The 26,695-nt window shown below is 36.4% G+C and overlaps 1 protein-coding gene across 1 annotated transcript; it reads left to right on the forward strand.

Annotated features, from left to right (window-relative positions):
- The first annotated feature begins 6,803 nt into the window (after positions 1-6,803).
- On the forward strand, positions 6,804-19,410 carry LOC139731411 (betaine--homocysteine S-methyltransferase 1-like). Its single transcript, XM_071642302.1, has 7 exons — positions 6,804-6,819; positions 14,171-14,361; positions 14,747-14,941; positions 15,582-15,693; positions 16,130-16,329; positions 17,827-17,908; positions 19,124-19,410. Exons 1-7 carry the CDS (start codon positions 6,804-6,806, stop codon positions 19,408-19,410), a joined length of 1,083 nt encoding a protein of 360 aa, XP_071498403.1.
- Positions 19,411-26,695: the final 7,285 nt, after the last annotated feature.

Here is a 26,695-nt window from a genome sequence, read left to right on the forward strand (position 1 = left end):
AAAAGAAAGCAACTTATACTACTAGCTATATCATTGGAATATAGCGACAGGATGCCCAAACAATGCACTTAATGAATTGATATATACATCATGTTTGCCTGAGAATATGAAGGCGCCCCGGGAATCCATCTTTTTCTGAAACAATCAAAAACATGTCTCATGGGTTTTTGACTACCCATTGCTTTCCATGGCTGAAGCTATCCCCTATATGCTAGCGAATTTGACAGTGTGACTTCCAACTTCAATTACTATTTCATCTATAAATATTCATTGTCTTTTTGTTCTATTTTTTTTTTTTAAGTTGACTTCCGTGGGAATTCAAAGACTTGAAGCCAAATAGATTGTGGGGCAAGACTTGAAGCCAAATAGATTGTGGGGCAAGGCCTACTCTGCAGAATTCCAAGAATTTCTTCCTGCCTTTGTCCAAAATATCGTACTTATCAACTGATTGTTTCCCTTACACGTAACTCGCAACGGTATTCGATGTTTCTGCTCAGATTAGATTGTGGTACCCCTAACTTCAAAGAACACTCAGTCTCTTAATTATACAGTGGATATGAATTATCACGGAATGCGAAAAAAACAAACAAACACATTGATACCTATAAATACACGCGTATGTTATGCACATAATATCGGGAGATTGAAATCATGGCTGCCTAACAGGAAAGGATCAAATCCTTGGAGCACTGGAGGCCAATTAATCGAGGTGGTGGAGTGCAATTCTGCATATTATTTTCTTCTGCTGCTGCTGTGTCTGATGACGTCATACTCTATACGACATAATTTTTTTATAGTTACGGATGAGCAAAACATAAAAACTCTTCTAGACATCATTATCAGCGTATTACATCGCGTTTGTGTGAGAGGACCGGAGGTTCGATATTCGCACCCTCTTTCAACCTCCCTTGTGTTATGAATACGTATGTAGAACGATAAAACCCTTTGGTGTAATGGCTCAAGAGTTATCGAATGCATGCAACGTACGAACGTGCATGCAGATCTAAATGTTTATATCGATGTGTGTATATATGTAAGTTTCCTAATGATTGTGGTGTATTGCTTGCAAATTGTGAAAAGAATAAAGTGTCACAAACTCTTCAGAATGTGAAATAATGTCTGCATCGGTTAGTGATGAATTGGTGATTCTTTCTAATATACTTTGATATCGTCGCTATGATCTAGCAGTGGCCCGAGCCATTTTGCTGCATGACAGTTGATGCCTGTGTTGTAGAAGACAATTGTACTTAAATTGGAAAATATGAAATTCTGATGTTAATATGGGGTGATCGTTCGTTATTCCAAAGGTTTGTTAATCCGAAAATAAAATAAGTTTCGTTATTTCAAATGTTCGTTTATCCAAAAACCAACAATTCCGTATACCTATAGATGTTCGTAGATCCGAACATTAAGTTTGTGGCGTCTTCCGAAGGTTCCGAAAATGAATTCAGGTACATAATTCTGAAGATCCATTAATCTTAAAATGAAAAGAAGGAGCTTAATATAACGGACCATTGGAATTACGAACCGTATTTCGTTTTCGGATCAACGATCCATCGGAATATAATAACGAATCCTTATTTCATTTTCGGATCAACGAACTTTCGGTTTAACGAATGCTACCTTCATATCTATCTGATGAAGTTTATTCAACAACTAGCTGGCTACGATATTTATATATCATATATATATATATATATATATATATATATATATGTCTGTGTGTGTGTATGTGTGTGCGTGTGTGTGTGTGTGTGTGTGTGTGTTTGTGCAATAATCATGAGTAACCCTGTAAAGTTTCCCAAGGCCTTGGTATGATCGAAAAATTGTTCGTGGATGAGAAACAGCATAAAAGAAACTCAGGAAATTCGAAGGTGACCCTACTAGAAAGAACACAGTATCCCACAGTGTGTTCACAGTGTGCTCGCATAGTCGACTATGTGAAAACGCTCGAATTTAACAGTGTGAAGAGATTTCACACTGTGGTGTGGTTTTCACAGAATGTTCACATACTGATGTTTGTTTCACACTGTGAATTGATGACTCACATCGTTAAAACGCTCGAATTTAACCGTGTGAAGGGATTTCACACTGTGTACACACTGTGTTGTACACACTGTGTTTCTCACACTGTGGGACACTGTTCTTTCTAGCAGGGGATGCTGAGAGAGAATGAGAACGAAAGAGATTCACTTGGCAGGAATATCATCAAGTCCTGCTTTTGGAAGACTTCATTAAGCAAAAACAGCAAGCTCACCCTCCGTTCAACTCTCGTTGGACAGACACCTTACAGTGCAATTAACAGTATAGGACCCATAGAGCTGCATCAGCTCTATGATAGGACCCAACATAAACGTGTGGCCAGCGGGACTTGAGTAATTAACACACACATGGAGTAGGTGGGATAAATAAGAGCTTTATACGGAGATGTCATTCAAAACACAACCAACCATCCAAACAAACAAATAAAACAGAGAACCTGAGGATAACCTCCTCACCCCTAAGGTAAGTCACGGCGAAGCCCACTTCAGTTTAATGACAATCAAAGTTTACAACACGAGTGGTCCCAGATAATGAGAACACATCACCAAATACTATGGTTATGCTCCAAAGGTTATCAGCAATGTTTACAACTATTCGCGGAACGTGAACAAATAAGTATAGTTACAACAAAAAGAAGTTCAGACACCGTATCAAAACAGAATACACGAATAAAGAACTTTTTATATCCCCGGTGTTCATAATCCAAAAATGGAGAGGCTGTTTTGAATCAATGTAAGCTGTGTGCAAATTCCCGTCGAAATAATTGCCGCACAGATTTGCAACACAATGTTGGCGCCCTCGCGTCGATCCCATTTGAATCAATCTCGAACGCTTATCTATGGAATCCACTCCACAGTATACACGAAGCACAACGAGCAAGCAGCACTTGGCAATGGATGCTGTGTTCACTCTCAATATTGTGGGAGAACGAAATACTATACTATTGCAATATCGCATACTTCTCTCTACTATTATTAATGGGCCTGGTTCTACCATGTAAATCAATCCTTTACATAGCATTTAAGCGAAACTAGTAACACTTTGCAGGCATTTTGGTTTGCATTCTCTGGAATATTGCAAAGGTTACACCTGTGGCTTAAGGCAAGTGTTTTTTTTTTATTTATTTATTTTTTTTTGCATTGAATACTTCTTATACGAGTGAGCTTAATAAAATACCCAGGCAGGACTTCATCAGTCAGAAGATGATTCAGGAGTCCTATTGTTGCAAGGCAATGGAAGTTTATAGATCTTTGGGGGCAATGGGGGGGGGGGGGGGGTGGAGGAGATGCTAATGGGTATTGATACGCAACGTTCAACATGGCGGAGACTTTGCGAAATAATTGGTACTAATGGTAGCATGCTAAAGTATTTATTTATTCATTTATTGAATCATATCTATACAGGATTAAAAACGATCAGCTAAAAGCTGTTTACATCGAAGTCCTGTGTAAAACAATGCAATTTCCTGCACAGGGGATACTGTAAAAAAGACAACATAAAAAAAACAATAAAAACATTTTCCCACAGATTTAGGACAAAAGGACTGCCGGACCAGGATACAAATGCAAAATTCTTTTAAAAATGCTGAGTTTTTAGAGTAGGCCTATATGCTGCCCACTATTCACACCAATCAAAATCAATACACACAAGACTCAAACACGCAGTTTTCAGCAACCCCATACAGCATCAGGCACTAAGTCAAACCCACAGTTCAGACACTGCACACTCACACACACATACACACGCACACACACGCACACACACACATTTACACACAAACGCACACTATCACAGACACACGCACACACACACACACACGCTTACACACAATACACACTCGAGCACACACTCGTACCACATGCAGTGATACAACACAAGATCACATACGCAAATATACTCACACAGACACATGCACACATACATAATACACATTTTAGAAACACACGCAATATACAGCAATACGACACTGGCGTTGGGCATTATACATGTACATGAACGTGTCAAAATATGCGACACACCCACCTACATTTCGATACAGAGATGAAATATGGTAGGTGACTGGTAAAAAATGACAGTCCGGCAGTAACATCATCGTAACAATAACAATCAAATCAATGAAAAGAATAAAACCATACATAATGAAATTTCTAAGTATCTTGAAACCTGGCAATCACATGGCTCGGGTTTGAGTCCCTTAGGCTCGAATTCACGAAGGTGGTACAAATGAAACCATGGTTTAAACCATGGACAAAAACCATGGAGCGCCTTGCAATCACATGGCTCGGGTTTGAGTCCCAGAGAGTCTAGTAAGTTTGCGACAAATGGCATTATTTACCATTCGCAGATGAAATTCGCAAAAACCCAGCTTTAAGGCTTCAAAATATATTTCTAAGATGTGAGTTAGGAATAGAAACAACCAATGTAAAAATGTTAATCAATGTAATCGGTGTTAAGTATTGTTAAATATACAAAATGTGAACAATAGTTATAATGAAACTGTTTATAGAGTAAACCGTCTACAGTTGTGGTTTACTGAGAAAAATAGTGATATGTCCTTGTATTGTGCGCTTTATTGCAAAATCTTCATATGGTAGGATGTTTTGTGATACAACTGACCTACACATATGCAAATGTGACAACTCAAACACTGCTCCAAATGGTAAACAATACTTTTAAATTACTGAGTGTTTTCAGGCCAGTAAGAGGCAAAACACCTTGTCCCACCGGAGCGCCGCGGCGCCGATAGGACCATGGACCTACGGTTTGTTTGTTTGTTTGTTTTTTCAAGTGTCAATTTGACTTTTATTCATCTGATAAGGACAGTTCGTCAAATACAATACAAACTATATGCACAAATGATATAAAAAAAAAACAAACAAAGCACACTTCCGACATGTTTGTTAATTTACAGATCAGCAGTTGCGATCTTAACAAATTTTCATTTGTAGAGGGAGACAAACTGAAGAAACTCGAACCCAAAGCACTTTTTGTCATGGTAACAAAAAAGTAAGTCGTCATAACGACGAAAAAGAGTGTTCCACTAAAAAAACTAAGTTTGTATATGCAGACGTGGAACACTGGAATGAAAACAACGTTGTGGAGGTTAGGACATATGAAATGGAGGTGCTGTCTGTGAGAAAGTCAAAACTCATGCACGTAAAAGAATTCGCTTCTCTCCTGGCAATGAGCAGAGTGGAAAACTGGTGAATGGTGTGTCCTAAGTACACACTGAAGGAAGGGGGATTTCGACACCGTCCTTGTTCGCCCCGTGTCCGGGACGTCCGGGACTACGTGTGTAGCAACAGTCAGGAAGCGGCACGCAAACCAGACAAATGGCGCCATACGATCTACGGAAGTGTTCAAAATATGTTTTATCAATTGGCTGAGCTAGAAAAGGGAATGTTCGAGAATGATGTCGTGGCCTCCAGGGTCTGCAGAAATGTTGTTTAACGTTTTAATCGCTTGCTCAGCATTTCCATATTATGTCCTTGGCAAGGGGCCATGTAGGTTCAATAACAAAGAATACAAAGTTCAAAATTTATTTTCATTTCCATCAAGTAAACAGAGAAGAGTATAGACAATGTACAAGCAGAACATAATATTTGAAACAACTGCAAAAACGTAAATTAACAAAATACATGTGATAATGAGTAACAAAATGAAGAAAGCGTAATTGTATTTTTCTAGATACGTACATATGCATAGTACAAATTAAATAAGGAAATAAGGTAAATAAGGTAATATACCGTAAAGGGCATCGCTTGCATTTATTATGAGATATATTCGCTCTTCACAAAGAGAGGGTGACTGCATGTAGAGGCAAGGGACCTGTGGACGACGTTTTTTGTTTTTTTTTCTCGATAGTTTGTGTTTAGGAGAGTGTGAATTCTCGTGTTTGGCTGGGTAATGGTTCAATACCCCCTTCTTTCATCCCCTCCACCTAGGTCACGTTCTTTGTTCGACAGGAAAAACAGTTTTTGTGTTCTCTGTGTGATATTTGTTTAAATCATTATTTAGTTTTAGGACAAATGGTTCGAGGGGGGGGGGGGGGGGGGGCTGTAGCTCCTAACTACCCACCCCTACCCGACCCCGCGTACCACCCGATTCCACAGTTCATTGATATTTTTTGGCTGACTGCAACCAAAGAAAAAAAAAAAGGATTTTGTATCGTTTGCACATCTTATATCAACCATTGCCATTCGCTATAGAGAACGGTTGGTTGGATACGATCTAAGTTAGGCATAGTCTCTGCATTTGAGCGATTTCTTACTCCTCGTTTTCACAAAATAAGAGGAAAAACAAAGACGTACACATAATCTTACAGGGTGCATAGCGGTTCGACGGGATAAAACGTCGGGCCGTTGTTGTCTTCTGCATGTGTGTGTGTGTGTGTGTGTGTGTGTGTGTGATTTGTTTAAATCATTATCTAGTTTTAGATCAAATTGTCGAGGGACAAGGGCTGCAGCTCCCAACTCCCTACCCCCCCCCCCCCACATCCGCGACCCCGCGTACCACCAGATTCCACCGCTCATTAATATCACTGATATAGTTGGCTGCAGCTAGAGAAAAAAAATATCGTTTGCACATCTATATCAACCACTGCGCGCAAGCATGCCATTCGCTAGTAAACGGTTGGTTACGATCTAAGCTTAAAAAATAGTCTCTGCCTTTGAGCGACTTCGTACTCCTCGTTTTTCACAAAATAAGAGGAAAAACAAAGACGTTCACATAATCTTACAGGGTGAAAAGCGTTATGCACAATGCCATCTTCGAAAGGTATGTAGATTTATCCATTCCTTCTGTATACAAGAGTTGTCTTCTTTTTCAACACTGTTGTCATTTTGCATTTAAGCAGACCAACATGTACATTCTACTTATTATAGGATATAGTATGAACTGTTTATGCTCATGTGTTTTACGTGCAGACCGGCAGAAGGGACTACATCTTATTTGAAATCACTTGTATTTCAATCAAGTTTATACCTTTGATAACTCGAATTTGGTATCAGACAATTTTTATCAACGCCTTTGTGCAGCTCTACATCTTGTTTATAAAATATGTCCTTACAAAAAATAGGTATTCATAATAGGTCGGTGATGTTATGGCATGCTTATCAAATTAAGCGTTATTATGTGACGTTGGTGTTTGAGAAGATCTGTTTTCGTTGGGGTTTTTTTCAGGGATGCGTTTGTTTTTAAGTAAACATATTGAATTCAGGAGGAAATTGACATTAGAATTCATGATCGTGTATTTTGTTGTTGTTGTTGTTGTTGTTGTTGCAGTGAATAGGATTTAAATGCGTTTCATTCAAGTGAATAAAAGAATCCATGATGGTAAATTGAAACACGCAAAACTTTAAAGTTAAAAAGTTCTTATTCTGCAACCGCTTTCCATAAACTCTCTACACTTCTTTTTTGTCTGATTTTTTGCTTAAAAAAATTGGATTCAATTGGACATATGGGCCAGAGTTTGTTGTTTCTATTGACACTGTAAACATTTACAGACCATTTACAAAAACATAAGGACCCCAAAACTTACTTATATGACTCCGAATCGAGGCAATATCATATACAATCTGACACTCCTTTAGGAAGCCGGAGATGGTTGCATGTAATACACGTCCAGCTAGGGTTAAACAGGAATTATTGCAATCCTTTACTTTAACCTCATTACCCAACGGCAAGACAAAATTGATGAAAATTCATGACAATGTCTCGTATTCCAGTGACCAGAACGAGGAGACTGACTACCACATGCCCCATCATGCCCATGGTGTATTCGAAAAAAGTCCTGTCGATTGTACTGCTCGGAGCTTACATTAAAAAAAGGAGGGGAAGCACTAGAAAATGTAACAGAAGTCTCTTTTGTTACATTTTCTAGTCCTCCCCCTATTTTTGTTGAAAACAAAATTTAAAAAAAAATGTTAGCTCTACGCAATACACTTGACAGGGTTTTCTTTTATCTATATTCTGTATTTATTTATAGTGTGTGTGTGTGTGTGTGTGTGTGTGTGTGTGTGTGTGTGTGTGTGTATGTGTATTATACAAATCATCTGTGCTCTCTTTGTACTCACAACTCTTTTGAAATTCTTGGAGAGGCCTGAACGGGAACGCATGGGAGAGGTCTTTGTATTATTCATGTCTTGTGCCAATGCACGCTTTATCATTCATAATGAGAATCTTGTTATATAATATTGAAACAAATGAGCATCTTACGTTAATTTCTTTGAATGTTCGGGGAATAAGGGATAGGGCTAAGAGGAATAACATTTTTCCATGGTGTGAAAGCAAAGGAAGTGACATTGTTTTTCTTCAAGAAACTTATAGTACTGCTGATGTAGAGGAAAGGTGGAGCTCAGAGTGGGATGGCTCAATGTTTTTCAGCCATGGATCAAACCATAGTAGGGGAACTTTAGTTTTGTTATCCCCAAATTTAAAGTTTAAATTTGAGAATGTTTTATTAGATAAAGATGGGCGTTATATATTATTGAAGGGAGAACTGAGAAGCGTGAAAATATTAGTAGGTAATTGTTATTTCCCAACTAGAGATAAAGAAAAAACACAGTTTGAATTTTTGGATAAGCTAAATACTAAGATAGCGGAATTGTATGATCCTTCTCAGCTCGTAGTTTTTGGGGGAGATTTCAATATACTCATGAATGGAAAATTAGATTATATGGGGCAAAAGAATATTATAAAAACTAAGTTTAATGAGAAATTGGAAGAATTTTTGAGAAAGTATGAGCTAGAAGATGTGTGGCGAAAAAGAAACCCGGATAAAAGGTAATTTACTTTTAGGCAAAAGTGGCCAATCGTTCGAAGTCGTTTAGGCTATTGGTTTTTTTCCTCTAATGCACTTAATTTGGTTAATAAGTGCGATATCATTACGTCAATTACACCTGATCATTCTTGTATTTTGTTACAACTTAAGAATCTAGCAGATAAATTTTCATTTGGTAAATCTTATTGGAAATTTAATAATAGTTTATGTGCAGATCTTGAGTTTGTTAATATGTTGAATGAGAAAATTTATCAATTAAGGGAACAATTGATTCCAGAAATCCAGGATATATTACTTTTTTGGGATTTTTTAAAGATGAAAATGAGAAATATTATAATTAATTATTCGAAGGAGAAGGCAAAACAAAGGAGAAAGGAAATAGAAAAGTTAGAATCAGAAATAAGTCATTTACAAACTCAATTATTGACTTTACCTGTAAAATTCATAACGGATGAAATTGAAGAGAATAAAACAGCACTAAACAATTTGTATGATTATTCTCGCCAAGGTCTGAGAATCAGGTCAAGAGCAGAGTGGTATGAAGAGGGAGAACAGAAAACACAGTATTTTGAACAGTTGTTGAAATCTAAGAAAAGGAAAAGTGTTATTAAAGAAGTATACAATGAAAAGAAAGAAATAGTGTCAGATAAAAATGAGATTTTGAAAATTATTAGAACATTTTATGAAAAATTGTATTCTGTTTGTGATATTCTTGAAGATGAAAAGTTGATGTTTTTATCTGGTATTCCCAAATTAAATGAAGAAAGTAGAAATTTATGTGAAGGTGAAGTAACTAAAAATGAATGTTATGAAGTTTTGAAGGAAATGAAAGTTAATAAGTCTCCGGGAAATGATGGATTTACTGTGGAGTTTTATAATACTTTTTGGCCAGTTTTAGGAGATATTTTAGTTGAAACGCTAAATGAGGCATATAATAGGGGGAACTGTCTACATCTCAAAAGCAAGGAGTAATTACACTTATAGAGAAGGAAGGTAAAGATGGTATGTATGTTCAAAATTATAGACCTATTACTTTGTTAAATGTTGACTATAAGATTTTATCAAAAATATTAGCTAAAAGGATTCAAAAGGTGTTACCGGAAATTATTCATTATGATCAAGTAGGCTATATGAAAAACAGAAATATCGGAGAAGCGGTAAGAATAATAGATGACATTCTTTTTCATGCATTGGAACATCCTTGCGGTTATCTAGTTGCGATGGACTTTGAGAAAGCATTTGATTCGGTAGCGCATATCTTTTTATTTAAAATTCTGCAATTATTTGGTTTCGGGAATTCATTTCAATTTTGGGTTAAAGTCTTGTACACGGATATCAGTAGCTGTGTTATGAACGGTGGAAACTCAACGGGGTACTTTAATATCAAACGGGGTGTGAGGCAGGGTGATCCTCTGTCTCCATATATATTTTTATTAGCTATGGAAACTTTAGCTGGAGCTATTAGAAAAGATAAGGATATTAATGGAATTAAATTTGGTCAAAATGAAATAAAACAAATTTTATACGCGGATGATATTTCTTTGTTTGTGAAAGATGAGGGTTCAATTAAAAGGTTACAATTTTTATTTGATGAATTTGGGAAAATAAGTGGTCTCAAAATAAATAAAGGGAAGACTAATTTCTTATGGCTTGGGGAGGAAAAAGATAGGCCAAATATTCATTTGTTTGGGAATTTTGTCCAAGAAATCAAAATATTAGGAATTTATTTTTCCTTAGATGTTAAGGCAAAAGAGAATTTAAATTTTAAAGAAATATTAAGTAAGATAAAAAGTCTTTTAGGATGGTGGAAAGAAAGAGATTTAACACTTATGGGGAAAATACATCTTATGAAAACATTCGCCTTGTCAAAATTAAATTATGTAGCATCACTTATTGTTGTTCCTCAGTGGGTATTTTCAGAAGTCGAAAAAATTACCTTTGATTTCTTATGACATGGCAAAGACCGTATAAAGAGAAATATTATCTATCAAGATTATGAGTTTGGGGGTTTAAGAATGACGAACTTTCGGTTATTTGTTAAGGCACAACGTATTATGTGGCTAAAACGCCTTCTATATGGAGAAAAAGAAGTTGGGTGGAAATTATTTTTTTACTTCTGTTTTAGTACAGTAGGAGGTAGATTCCTGTTTATGTGTGACTTTGATTCATCTATTATGACAGATAATGTACCACCTTTTTATTCGGAAATATTGAAGGTTTGGCTCGATATCTATAAATATAGACAATTGGAAAATGAGGTTGTAAATCCAATAATATTTAGTAATAGGAGTGTATGCATAGCAGGTAGGATGTTTTTTCATAGAGATTTATTTGATGCAGGAATAATTACAATACAAGATATATTAGATAACGGTCATTTGAGATCTCAGTCACATTTTCAAAGCTTGGGTCTTGGTTTTAAGGTAGAAGAATTGCTTAAACTGAATGATATATTTAATGCTATACCCCAGAAATGGAAGGACTCTATGAGAGCAGGTACACTTCAGCAAGTTGATTCCACAAACTTTGATTTAAAATTATTTTTTTTCTGGTCAGAGAGTAAATTTGCAAGTTTTAAAATCGAGAAAAATATATGAGGCTATGGTGGAAGATTTACAGTCATCTTATGTTTTACAAATTAAAGATGACCACAGTAGCTATGATTATACAAACAAAGAAATAAAAGATCTTTTTATCAAACCGAGTAAGTGTACATTGATAAGAAAATATAGAGAATTTCAATTTATGATGTTACATGGCGTAGTTTACACTAAGGAGCGTTTAATGAAGTTTGGTTTTGTAACAGACAGCCTTTGTTCCTTCTGCCAACATGAGCCTGAAACTTATCTGCACTTATTTTTACACTGTGTTAAAGTGAAACCGTTATGGGAATTCATAATTAATTATTTTGATATAAATGAGTTAAGGAATATGGATTGGAGAGATATATTTGGGGGAATCTCTGGCTATTCAAATAGATCAAAATGTGTAAATACTTTGATTATTTTAATAAAATACATCATTTTTAAATCTAGAACGAGAAATAAGCTACCCACTGGAGAAAAGATGCAAAAGATTATTTTTGAATTAATAAATGAGGAAAAAATCCTTGCGACCAAGGCTGGGAAGCTACATGTACATTTACAAAAATGGGAATATTTTGAGACTTCGTTGAATAAACCAGTCTGAAGCTACGTGCAACGTCTGTGACTTTTATGAAAATAGTAATGTTTCCATAGTATTCCACTCTTTCTTTTCTTCATTTTTTCCTTTCCTTCATTCCTCCTCCTCTTCTTCTTCTTCTTCTTCTTTTTTCTCTTGTGTTGTGTTGTATTTTCTCCCCCTCCTTTCCCATGCGTTCCTGTCAGCCTGTTGGCGGGCTGATTATATAACTATATTTACTATATTGTGATGTGTAGGCAAGAGCAGTTAACCAAATTAGGTGCATGTGTATGTGTGTGTGTGTATGGGTGTGTTTGTGTTTGTTTGTGTGTTGCATGTGTACAGATAGGGGTGGGGGAGGAAACAGGAAGGGAGGGAACTGGTGGGGGTGGTCATAGGGACTCAGTAAGGGATATGAGTTAGTAGGTGGGCGGGTATTGGTTGATAAATAATATGGTTTCATTATTTATTACTGTATAATTTTGCTGCATAATTCATTTGGATGATTATTAAGATTAATGCTAGAAGAATTGAATTATCACTGTTAAATTTAAACAGTTTTTTTGAGAGCATAGGGGAAGTGACTGTATGTAAATTGATAATTGTTCATGAAAATGTAATTTTTGTTATGTCATTATGTACAGCAATAGCAAATTTGCTATTATGATCACAAATGTATATTTTCGTCATTTCAATTGTAGCAAATGAAAATTGTTATTTTTTTTTCTATTACTTTGAATGGAACAGAATAAACATCGTTGAAAAACAAAAAAAAAAGTATGCGTGTGTGTGTGTATCCTCCATAAGGGACCACGTAGATTGACAAACGAAATAGATAAGTATACAGACATGAAAAGTACATGGAGGAAAAATATCCTAAGACTCTAATATTCTTCAAACACGAAGAGAAAGCATAAGATAAAGAAACAAAATAAACTTCAATGCATATTGGAGAAAATAATATGAATATACAGGATATTACCACGTAAAAGTATACAATGAGTGACGGCTCGTATGCCTTTACGAAAGGAGAGGAAAATATGAATATATTGGCTACAGCGTTATCGTTAACGTACAAATATTTCTGAAAAAAGGAGGGAGAATTCATTACAATAATATAATAGTATTTCACATATTTTGTACAGACATGCATGTTTGATTGTGTGCTCCAGTTTCAGTTGATTTTTTTAATTTAATCACGGCAATTTGCTTCAGCAAAGCTGTTCTTCTGCAAATCCGTGAACAATATAAACATAGCAGAAATACATACAAAGTGAATACGCAACCATAAAGAAATGAACAAGTATCAGGTATAGTAACAAAAAAAAAAAAAACCGAAACATTAAAACAGTACAGCAAAAAAAGGAAAACGGAGCAAATACCCAAGAAACATGTTATTTAAAAAATATCAAGTAGAGACAGGGAGAGAGAGAGAGAGAGAGAGAGAGAAAGTGAAATCCTGGGCAGTTGTTTAGGCTACAACAGATATACATCAAGAGCTCGTTTGAAACTGGACAGAGAGAGCTTACATTTCAGATCATAAGTTAACCTATTCCAACATTGGACACCTCTAAAGGAAAGAGTTCTTTTTCCGACTTCTGTTTTTACCTTACACAGCATAAATTTCTTCACACTGTTTCTCAAAAAATAATTTGTTAAATGTTCTTCAAAATTTCGCAAAACATATTCTGGAAGCATTCCATTAGAAATTTTATACATAACATGTAGTAATTGTTTATATCTTCGTTTTTCCAAAGTATCTAATGACAAACGATTGTAGATTGCTGAGGTCGAGTATCTTGATTCAACCAAAAGGACAGTTTTCAACACTCTATTTTGAATAATTTGCAACTTATCACAATCCGTTTTTCGCAGATTACCCCATACAACGCTGCAATAATCGAATTTACTCTGAATAATGGATTTATAGAATACAAGAGCGGTTTTTTCAGTTATACAAAATCGTATTCTTTTCAATAGATACAGACTTTTTACTGTGCTTTTTATCACCCTATCCACCTGTTGGCTCCAATCAAGATGAAGACTTCATGCTCGACTAGACGGCGTGTGGATGCATGTCGAGTGTATAATAGTTGAGGTTGCATGTTAAATGAGCATAATGTGCTTGTCTGTTGGGAATGAAATAATGGTAACACTTCATGTTGCTCAAATTTCTAACCGCAGGATTAATGGAAAGGATCCGGGACGGAGAAACGGTTATCTGCGCGGAGGGATATCTCTACGCCTTTGAGCACAAGGGCTACCTGAAGGCCGGTCCCTATGTACCCGAAGTCGTGGTTGACCATCCCGATCTAGTCAGGCAGATGTACATAGACTTTGTCAGGGCCGGAAGTGATGTTGTGCAAGCATTCACGGTAAGCAGTTGTTGTAAATAATAGACCAAATATCAAAGTATTTCTTCATTTAGGTAGGTAGAAGGTGTATACTCGAGTTCATGAGTGGCGTAACATGCCGCTATAATATGCGATTTGCAGCGTCGTAGCAAACCTAGCACAGGAAGGTGACATGTCGTTGTTCGTTATCTTAAAGGGTTTTTATTAACCAAGGGTAACCCTCACTTATTAAACTTTATGTCTCTGATGTGATTGTTCATGTCAAAGATTAATAACGTTACTCATCTCCAGAATTTATGCTGTGCAGATTAATGTTATATGTTGTTTAAGAAGGTTTTCATTCAGCACATCGATGATTGTCCTTTCAAACTTTAACCAAGATGTGCCCTCTTCCTACAACGAATAGTACTATGGTAATCGCTCTAAGATGAGGCTGGTCGGACGTGAGGACGATGTCGAAAAGCAGAACCGCCGCGCCCTCCAGATCGCCCGCGAGGTCGCCGACGAAACCGGAACGCTGATGTGTGGCGATATCTCCAACACATTTGTGTACAAACCCGACGACGAGGAGGCTATCTCTGAAACAAAGATGCTGTTTAAGGTAGGTCAGTCAAATGGAAACATGCTGAAAGTTAAGACATACTATACGACTTTCGGTCGCACAACTGACAGACTTTGGATCCAAAATCAATCACAATAGCCTCAGAATAAATACGCTTGTTTATTTCAGATCCAAAGTCGCTTGTGTGCGGCGGGCTTTACCCTCTAAAGACGGCAAGCAACGATTTTCTTTTTTAACTGTACAATCTTACAACTTTGATGGAAATCTAGTGACCTTTGGCACTGAGCAAATCATAGGTCTTAGCAGCATTGACTAAGAGCCAAATGACACACATACACACACACACAAAAAAAAAAAAATGGTCTGGATGAGCCACAACATCCTTTGCTCTGGTAAACCAAGTTCTGAGTACTTGTGATATGTTTCGAAGAGACAGAGTTCTTTCTTTTCACTCTGTGTTTAAATAATTAGAGTGTACGATTAATTTGTTTCATTCTTTTATTTGTGAAGGTATTCTAGTGACAAAAGACATTCAAAAAGAATTTGTTCCTTTGATCTGATACTGTGTCATTATTGCTATTTCCTCATCGACATTTTGAGATCATTTATTCTAACATAGATAAGTTCATCACAAACAAAGGTATTGTTATGACTGTTATGATCCCCTCCCTCTTTAAAGGAACAAGTCCAATGGGCTGTGGAGGAGGGAGCTGACTTTATCGTCGGAGAAACATTCGGTCATTTCGGGGAAGCTCTTCTGGGGCTCCAAGCTATCAAGGAATATGGCAAAGGTTTGTGGAATCTCTAACCTGTCCCCACTCCACCTGTCTGCTTCTTTCCTCCTTTCTCTCTCTCTCATCAACTGGGAGTCAAGATTATCAAGAGTGCAACAACAACAACAACAACAACAACAAAACCGCTCTTTAATAGTGAAGCGACCTGGATTTGACTTGTAATAACGTCAGTATACTGGATACAACATGTGACTAGAATATAACTGATTTATTCGTAAGTTAGATCTAAAAGTTCTCAATTTAATAACCTTGTAACTTTGTAGAAGGATATAGATCAATGGACAATTAATCGACTGAATAAAACGAGGCGTGTAAATCAGGGGTCAGGGCCAAAGGTTGTAATGCAAAGTAACGGTTTTTGTTGTGACTTGTGACCATAAATTGAATTTTTCTGGGGGGAGAGGTAATGAAGTTTTTCATCTCTTTCTGGAAGGTGTCCCGGCTGTGATCACTCTCGGTATCCACCTGAACAAGAACGACGAGGGCAAACCATGCACAATGGACGGAGTGGAGTTCAACGATGCCCTGCGACGTCTCGTGGCAGCAGGGGGGGATGTGGTCGGCTTCAACTGCTTCCGGGGACCACGGTCTATGATGCCGATGCTACAGAACGCCGCCAACGGTGACATTGGGGTAGGTAGTACATGTACATAATCATGTCTCACATTACCTGCAGATGATATTGATAAGTGAGAGACCAATCACACTGTCGAATTAAGTCTGCCCCCAAAAAACAAACAAACAAACAAACAAAAAAACAAAAAAACACACAACAACAACAACAAACAAACAAACAAAACAAAACAAAAAAACAAAACAAAACAAAACAAAACAAAACAAAACACCTCATCTGGAGGCTGGACACATTTTCATTGAATAAGGGCTTCTATATTCGTTTACATTAGAAATTAAAGTAGACTCATAAAACACGTGCAATTTTGGAGCGGTGAGCGAGTATAGTCTTTCTTTAAAGGACAAGTTCACCTTCATAAACATAAGGACTGAGAAAATGCAACAATATTAGTAGAACACATCAGTGAAAGTTTGAGGAAAATTGGACAATCGATGCAAAAGTTATGAATTTTTTAAATTTTTGTGTTGGAACCGCTGGATGAGGAGACTACTACAGCTTGTGAGTCATATGCGTACAACAGTATAAAGGAAATATAAAAGAAAATTCAACATATTTGCACTTTTTTCGCATAATACAAGAGCAATTGACTTGCCTCTTTCTAAAGGCAGGGGGAATAATATTACCCATAACATTTATCGGTAACGAGTCAGGGGAATGTGTACTTTTTTCAAAAGATGGAATTTTGTGAAATTCTCTTTATATTTTCCTTATATTGTTGTACGCATGTGACATCTAAGTTATTCATACACTGCAGTAGTCTTCTCCTCCAGCGGGTACTGCACAAAAACTTCAAAAATTCATAACTTTTGAACGGATTGTCTGATTTTCCTCAAACTTTCAATGATGTGTTCTACTAATATTGCTACATTCTCTCAATCCTTATGTTTATGAAGGTGAACTTGTCCTTTAAGGATCTCTGAAACGGAGTTTATAGCAGCAAAACCCTATGTAAATTTCAGAAGTGAAGTCAAACAAGTTAGTTTACTTAAAAACTTAACACGATATGTTTTGTGTTGTTAGTATAATTTTCTTTACCTTAACACGATGGGAGGCCAATAGGCTCCTTTAGGAAGACTATGTAATATATTCTCTTGAACATCCCGTATGTCATGGCTATGATAATGATCGTTATCATGATAAATGTCAGTTAGATCGTCATTAGGAAATTCTATTTACAAATCTCCTGTAATCATCAGGCCGACATAATTAACACCAGGTTATAATCGAGTCATTGAAATTAATGAATCAATCGATCAATTAGTTGCAACTTTAATGAAGTGAATTGTTGAACGATACATGTTAGTGATCGTATCATAATGGTTGTGTCTTAATACTCCTTGTCCCGAGTCGGTCATGATCTTCCGTGATTACGAAGCAAAATTTTAGTGGCTAACTTAGCAAGTATAGAAACCCCCAAAGAGGGAAAACACGAGATATTCTCTCACCTTTAACCTTTGACCCTTATTTTTCTTCTACCTTCCTCAATCATGCTACAGGCACCACTGGCTGCTCTACCCGTGCCCTACCGGACGAGCGAAGAGGAACCAACTTTCCTGGTCCTTACTGACGCTACCTCAGGTACATGATTTAGTATGGAATTGCTTGAATAACACACTTAATTAGCACGTTTATGTTGTTCTTGTTTTAGGCTAACTGCTTGTTCTATTACCTCAACAAGGAAAGTATCACTTCAATTTTGAGTGCAACTACGCAAAATTATATGACCATATCCACCGTCTTTAGACAATCTTTTGACATAATATCATGTTGATCACATTTTTTTTAAACCCCGACAGGGTATCCATTGTCTTCATAATTTCAGCATAATATATCACACTACAGAAAGTGGAAATGGTGTTAATGCTTTGAAAAAAAAAATCCTGAAATTAAAAAAGAATAAGAAACCACTGGCTTCTTTCCTGTTTTATTTCTTAACACTGTATATTTGAACATACACCGAAAGGTGATTGTCAAAAACAAAATTAATTAAGTCTTCTTATAGGCTTTAAACAAATACATTCTTGTTATGTTAAAATAAACATTATACACAATTTCAATTATATCTGTCTGATGCGAAAAAAAAATCATGTTGATTTCACACTCAATAAACGCACGTAGATTATGTTAATCTACACCGCAATGTTGACATTTTCCATCTATTTTGATATGCCATCTATACAAATTCGTTTTCATGAAATATCATCCATGCCTCTTTATAGAAAACTCTATTATCAAAATGATCTTCACGCGATAAAACGTTAATGCAGTCTTCGATCTCGTTTAGCCCTTTCTGTTCCAGGGACTTTGGACATTGTGTACAGTGCCACGGGATTATCTGTACCAATCAGCACTCAGAGCACTAAAACTATTAACACATAGCTCAAGATTTTCGTGGATTCGACCATGTCTATCACTTTATCCACTAATTTATAATAAATGAATACTGTACATTTAACCCGAAGGTTGTATTGAACAAATTTATGGAAAAATTAAGTTTGTTTGTGTTGTTTTGTTTTGTTTGTTTTGTTTTGTTTTGTTCGTATTGTCATGAATATGCATTCGTATAAAATGGGTGTGGCCTGTTCGGCCCACGTTCAAAAAAGATGGAGTGAGTCTTCCCTCACCTCTTGAGGTGAGGGAAGAATAAGGTTTTTTCTGTTGCTTTTAAGTTTGATATCACTGTAGTGGTGATTTGTTTTGTTGTCAGTTTGTGTGACATGTTGTTGTGCCACCAGAATATCCCTCCATTCCGTAATTTCATGTCTTTTCTATGTCTGTTTTTGCGTCTCGCAGGGAAAAAATGCTTCCCGCTTGATTTGGACATCCATTTGTGTTCTCGCACCGATATCCAAACATTCGCCCGCCAGTGCGCAGAGCTGAAGATCTCCTACGTCGGATTGTGCTGCGGCAACTCGCCCCACTACACTCGTACTCTGGCCGAGACGTTGGGTAGGGTGACTGAGGCTTCCAAGTACTCCCCTGATATGTCACTCCACGGAATGTTTGGCTCCAATCAAGAGAAGCTGAATCCATACTACCTTGACAGAAAAATGATAGGACTCACCAAAACAAACGAGTAGAAGATTAAATCAAATCACTGTGAGCTTTATCAAAGTGGACATAACCACAGGGTAACAAGTAAAAAGTTTTTTTATATAAATATAATGATGGAGATTTATTATTCTCTTGAGAAAAACAATAAAAGGTTCTAGAGCAAAGTTTGATGGTAAAGTTTGACACAGGTATACTTTCTTGATACACAATAGCACGATCGCATCTACAGTGAATCGTTAAAATCTGTGACAAGACATCGACTAAAAGAAAGAAAGAAAAAAAATCATGAAGGTTGTTAGTAAACTCGTAAGAGGAAAAGTTTATCTCGTGCCTGATACATAAGTACATGTATCTTTTTTTTTTTTTACCTAGAAAAGTTCTTAAAAGTTTAGGACATTCGTTAAAAGTGGAATTTGTATAAGTTTGCAGAAAAACTTGGCTGAATCCATTGTTACACTAATAAACAGGAAAATCATCGAATAGATACTTTGCATATTCAATTAAATTCAAAGCAGAAGAACATTTCTACATCGCTGCGATGCATGACACGAAAGTATATATCGGTCTAGATATAAAATATGATTTTTTTTTGAAACTCAGTTATGCAGATAATTTTAATATCAGCATCTATACTTGGTCGTTATTGGAGAGGGACTATGTAGAACAATCCGCTTAATTTTTTGAAAAATCAAAATTGAAATGAAATTGAAATGAAATTGAAATGAAATTGAAATTGATTTCGATGCTGTGATTATCCACTTAATATCCACATCGAAACCAGAGGGAGTTGGTGTAAATGGTAATGATGTAAGTCATAATGAAAGATATTTTCAAAGTCAAAGGTCACCTACCCCTTCCCCCTCGCAGCAACACATCATCTGAGATCTGAGGGGTGTGTGCAGTTACCATGACGATTATCTGTCTTATTCAGAAGTGCGCTCAAGACAGAACATTCATTTTCTTTTGTTTTGTTCTTTTTCTTTTTCTTTTCTTTTACTTCTTCTTATATTTGTACCTTGCTATTTTAGCTTTCACATAGTTTGTCATGAGTCATATTTCAGATTCTCCATTACAAAGCAAATTTACATTGGTATTTTTTCCTGGAACCCGCGTTTACAAGCTTTGCTTTTGCGGTTCCCTCATATTTCACATGTTATAGTCTTTATATGTACATAATGTATGCTGACACACTTTCTAGTCATGACCAGCTTTATATCATATTTTGCATCTTGCTTGCCTGTATTTTTCTTTTTTTTTATTAGTATATATATATATATATATATATATATATATATATATATGTATATATATATATATATATATATATATGTATATATATATATATATATGTATATACATATATATATATATATATATATATATATATATATATATAGATGTCAAGCGAAGTATGAAAATAAACGTGCTGGAAATGTTTGCTGTGTCTCGAGTGTAAGACCAGTGCAGTTTCAGCAATTCAATAAAAAAAAAATAGTGTGGATTAATTTCAGAGTTCCTTAACGCAATCTTTATTGAATAATTGTCCACTCTATACTCTTAAGCGGATAATTGGGAGAAGTTCATGAAAGGGTTTATGAACTTTAAGCTACATGCTTGAATATGCCATATATTTCCGTAGGCAGTACGTTATGATATATATTTACAAGATTTTTTTTTTTTCCTCATCTGTAATAACGTATCTTGTGACTCATGGACTTTTGATATTTCATGGACCATTAAAGTTCTCCAAACAGGAAAAAGGGGAGGAGTAAGTCTCATCAATACCCGGGTCACGTACTCATCTTTGTCATAAATTGGGTAAGATGATAAATAAGGGTGATAAGATCTATAGTAAAATAACTTCAATAAGGACCTTAGATCAATCATTACAACCATACTATATTTTAATTACTTGATCGATCCTCTTACTCTAGTTTTATTTGAAAGATATTCTGGGTCTTTATAAAGTGATTAGAGTGCAGTAAATTTGGGCCAAGAAGTATTTTATTAGGATGTTTAGTACATAAAACTGTTTGTTGAAAATGTCTGTTGTGTGAAATGAGGTCCTCGTAACATCTTCACAACAATTCATGAAATATACGGTGACGGCAAAGAAACTATATTATGAATACGCAGAATATATCGGAATTAAAGAAACCACTGCATTGAGTTGTTTTTATTGCAACTGATTGGCAAATTGCCCAACATCGACGTAAACAATATATGTATTATAAGATGATGATCAGTTGCAATCAAGACGTTTTGACGCAAGAATATCATTAATTCAATAAATACCCAGTACCGGCTGCATGCTGTAAAGATTAAAACCAGCACTGGCTGTCGGACGGAAGCTCGGTGGTTCAGTATTATATCACAAGACTCCTGTCCGATGATCATGGTTTCATTTCATAAAAGATAATAGCATAGCAACTCTTGCTAGAACGACAACTTTTCACAGCAACAGCCAATCAGGAAGTTGGATTTTTGTCATTACCATGACGTTTGACATTCCAGCTAGAGTAACCGTTGTTATCATAGCAACTTTTCATGAATTAGAGTCCCAAGTCGAAGGATCGAATCCAGGCCGAGTAAGTATGCTTATGCTTAATTCTTATGAATAGCTACAACTAACCCACTGACCAATACGTAGAATATAATCATTTATATACTGTTTGAATATATATATATATATATATATATATATATATATATATATATATAATCTTAATTTTGACATCAGAGGGTTGACGAAGATTATTGTATGGGATAGATTGACGGTTAAAGTTGTTATTGAAACTGTAGAAGTCTCACTTATGATTTAAAGAGTCCGTAGATTCTGTGCTGAGTAAGTGCACATCACATAAGCTCGCTTGAGGGTAGAGAAATTGATATTATAGTTCTACCGAGCACTTTCTTACAGGAAAGAATATCATGTTAGTTTGATATTATGCTACAGTGGAATAATATTGTCATTATTGTTGGCAGGTTAAGCTTACACATGAAAGATCCAAAGATGTTCTCCAGATACATCGTCATCGAAAAAAAAGAAATATGATGGTATACTTATATGTAAGAAATACTATATAATAGATACCCAAAACAACAACAACAACAACAACAACAACAACAATACAAAAACCCTTTCCAAATCGCTTAACTTTATTTTTTCATGGTTATATACCTGATGTGGATAAATGTGAATACATTTTTAAGTATTCAAAGTTTTGCAAGATGAAATGTCTTTCATTCACTTTAACATTCTTATAGAGGTCAGCCGTCAGAACGAGTCATTTTATGGTACAGTTTTCAGTTAATTTGTGTTGGTTGTAGATAGAGCCCCTATAGATTAAACAGTGATAAAACACTGAATTCCTCCTTTGCAGGCTCTTGGTTTGCTATGTCTTGTGTAGTACTCCTTTGTCTTTTCTATTGGCTATCTAATTCCTTCATTAAAACAAACAAACAAACAAACAAACAAGCATTCCAACAAACAAACTTCCCCTCCCAAAAAAAGCAAAAATAAAGTAATGCGAGTATTGTTAGCGTATTTAAGAGGATTGAAAATATTGTAATAATGGCTACTTGTATTGCGCACAGGTCACCCTTCCGGTGCTCATGGCGCTTCAAGAAAGAAAAGTACAAAAAAAAAAGAATGTAAACAGATTTCGATGGAACATCTTCTGTTACTTGAGGGTGACGTTGGATTGCATTCGAACCGTATGCGTGCATTGAACGCCGATTGGCTCGGACAACCCTATATGATAGCCTTGTAGTAACCCTCTTTATTGGTTGTACACACCGTCCAACGTCCATGGTGCAGAAAGGGTCAATGTCATGCCATAGTGTATATATAGGTTTCCCCGGTCAATTTCATACTTTTGTCACTCAAATTCATTAATGTGCATTCAAATTCACGCAGCGCACGCACGCGGAAATATTCGGGCATTCAAATTCAGAATCCGAGCGATCAATTTCATTTATGAGCGTCCTATTTCGCTTTCGTGAAATCAAATTCACGATTGGGCATTCAATTTTAAAATGCGAGCACCGACTTTCCTACTCGTGCATTCAAATTCATGCGATAATCATGTGATAGTCCCAATGAGCTTGTTTGGAGCGTTCAAGTTCATTTTTAGGCGATCAAGTTCCTACTTCGTGCAATCAATTTAACGAGGAAAATGGAGGAGACTTTTCAGAAAGGAAAAAGGGCCAACACAACCAATGAATGTTTGCATACAATGTAATTAGGATTGTTTACATATTCTACATTGTTCTCTGTTCATGTATTCTTTGTTTTTCATCTCAATAAATTTCAAATTGCAATGTCCAATCAGCAGTGCATCAAAACAACACAACGACTGATAATCATATTTCTTGATGATACTGCATGCTGACAACGCCCCAACACCAACCACATTATGACAATTCATCAATTTAAGACAAACTGACACACAATGATCTCACATAGTCCCGCAAAACAAAATCAATAAGACAGCAATACACAACAAACAACACGTATAAAATGTTCATGTATCAGTTTCAATATAGTCGAAATTGTGTTTTTTCCTCGAAAGTGTCAACCAACCCTCCGTATTATGCTCGTCTGTAGGCCTATACAGTGCATAATTTCTGTTTGTTTGTTTCATTTTCTATCAAAGAGGATGGCTGGATAACCCATATTCAGCTGCAAAAGGTGGTCGGCCATATGGGGTCCACAAGTTTTGCTCTTTGCGATGAATAAATGAAGTGGGATCTTTTACGCGCATGAGTTGTGACTCTCTTACACGTGGGACCTCCATTTTATGTCCAGTCCGAGGGACGTGTGCCTGTCTATTCCTGTTTGCTAAGCGCGAGTTCAAAATTGTCAATTAACAGGTGGACCTCTACTGCAAAATAAATGATAATCATCAAATCCCAATATATTCAAAGCCAAATGAGAAACACATGCATACACGGCCCCAAACTAACTAAATTCAGGATTTCTTTTAAATTGAATGCAGTTATTTGGAACATGGTTGCCTATTCACGAATTTGAATGACCGACGAGATTCCGTCGCCAGCTTGACATGAATTTGAATGCTCATTGATGAAATGCGTGCTCCTCTCTCAAATTTGAATGCTCCGATAGTGAATTTGAATGTTCCGATAGTGAAATTGAATGCTCCGATAGTGAAATTGAATGCTCCGAGAGTGAATTTGAATGCTCCGAGAGTGAATTTGAATGCTCGGATAGTGAAAGGACAAGTCCACCTTCATATACATAAGGATTGAGAGAATGCAGCAATATTAGTAGAACACATCAGTAAAAGTTTGAGGGAAATTGGACAATCCGTTCAAAAGTTACGAATATTTTAAGTATCTGCGCAGTCACTGCTGGAAGAGAAGACTACTACAGTGTATGATGTCACATGCGTACAACTATATAAGGAAAATAAAAAGAGAATTTCACAAAACTTTACTTTTTGAATAAAGTGCACATTTCTTCGACTTGCTACTGACGTATGTTAAGGGTAATATTATTCCCCCTGCCTTCTGAAAGAGAGAAGTTGAGTGTTCTTTTGTTATGAGAGAAAAATGGAAATATGTTGAATTTTCTTTATTCTTTCTTTATGTCGTTGTACTCATGTGACATCACAAGCTATAGTAGTCTTCTCATCCAGCCGTGACTGAGCAGAAATTTCAAAAATTCATAACTTTTTAACGGATTGTCCGATTTTGCTCAAACTCTCAATGATGTGTTCTGCTAATATTGCTGCATTCACTCAACCCACATGTCTATGAAGGTGAACTTGTCCTTGAATTCGAATAACCGGATTTTGAATTTGATTGCTGATTCAGTGCTGCGAGCGTGGAATGCGTGAAATCGAATGCTCGGAATAGGAACTTGAATGACAAAAGTATGAAATTGACCGGGAAAACCTATATTACTACCTGATCAACACTGTCAGACCCGCCATTCTAAAACCCTCATTGACGTTTTGTATCAAACACGTTTCTCACAGGACTGAAAGCAAGTTTCTGTATGGGAATGGATGTTAGGTACCGACCTCTATAACATAGTATAGAAGTCGGTGGTATTAGGCCTTCTGTGAACCCTTTTCAGATACTCACCATTGATACAGTGCGACTAGCGAGTGAGTGCTCATATCACCTGTTGGCGCTATCACACAATGCTACCGAATGGATAGGGTATAGACTCGGGGCATCTACTGTAACCCCGATATACGGCCATTTCAAAAAGCTACCACCTGAGTCGCGACTTCTGTATCCAGCGACAGGGCTGTGTATATATTGTTACCACCTGAGCAGAAGTCAAGGATAACACTGGTGAGTTATCTCGTAGTTACATTTGCAACGAGAAACGTTTGTTCTGTCGACCATGATACGCTTTTACCATTCGTATATTCATATACCACCTTACAGACTGTCACCTTGGTAGTCACGTTAACAAATACCGGTTATGTTTTGTATCTTTTTATCTCTATGTCATTCATAGTAATTTACTATACTCTACCACTTTGGTACACACGACAATACTACAATAGGTTACACTATGACCCAGGCATACACGAGAGCACATATAAGGCACGCTATCCATCGAATCGGGTAGGCCCTATTTTCTGGCTGTAACGTCGTTTCGATCAAAGTGCGCATTTATTTTGACTGCAGTTGAATTTGGAAGCCTTCATTTCTTGTTGCAAGGACGCACCAATATTAATTAACTTTACAGTACATACGATTATCGTGTGAACTTATTCATGTCTCAAGAATTTAGAGTGGACAGACACTCAGCTGAAATTTGTGTCTGTTAAACGCTAAATATTATTAAATATCACTGTGGAAGCATAGTGATTTTTTTTTCCTATTGAAGTAACAATTTTCAGCCATTCAAATAAATAAGGGTGGTTTGGATCTTTATGTTCCTACATAATTCTTATGCTGCGTCCGTCCTCTTGTGATATAAAAATGCACGTGCATTTCTTTTTTATACAAAATGTTTCAATAATTTCACCACTTTCCCGCGCACATATGGTTTATAAATTGTTAACATGGTAAACGCAAGAACATCCATTCTTAACCCACCCATCACCCATCCCCTCTCCATCTAATGGAATATTCTAGGGCGTAAAAGTTTACAGCTGGCCACTGTTGCACGATCTCGGCAGTCTTCATTTTTAATTCCAGTATACCACGAGGTGGTAGCTGTAGAAAAAGACTGTGACATCGACCGTCCAACCCGTCTATCCCAACCCCTGTGTCTCTCTCAGGCCTAAACGAAGAGTTTTCTTATCGACCTTGTGACGTCACGTC

The sequence above is a fragment of the Diadema antillarum genome, unplaced genomic scaffold (genome assembly GCF_040938485.1).
Source record: "Diadema antillarum isolate AM-2024a unplaced genomic scaffold, OU_Dant_1.0 scf00000022, whole genome shotgun sequence".
NCBI classification, from domain to species: domain Eukaryota; kingdom Metazoa; phylum Echinodermata; class Echinoidea; order Diadematoida; family Diadematidae; genus Diadema; species Diadema antillarum.

Bases quoted from the DNA above. Each gene is read 5' to 3' on its own strand.
- LOC139731411 (XM_071642302.1), top strand. The intron at 14,362-14,746 runs GTAAGCAGTTGT...TACAACGAATAG, and splicing joins ATGTTGTGCAAGCATTCACG to TACTATGGTAATCGCTCTAA. The intron at 14,942-15,581 runs GTAGGTCAGTCA...CCCTCTTTAAAG, and splicing joins AAACAAAGATGCTGTTTAAG to GAACAAGTCCAATGGGCTGT.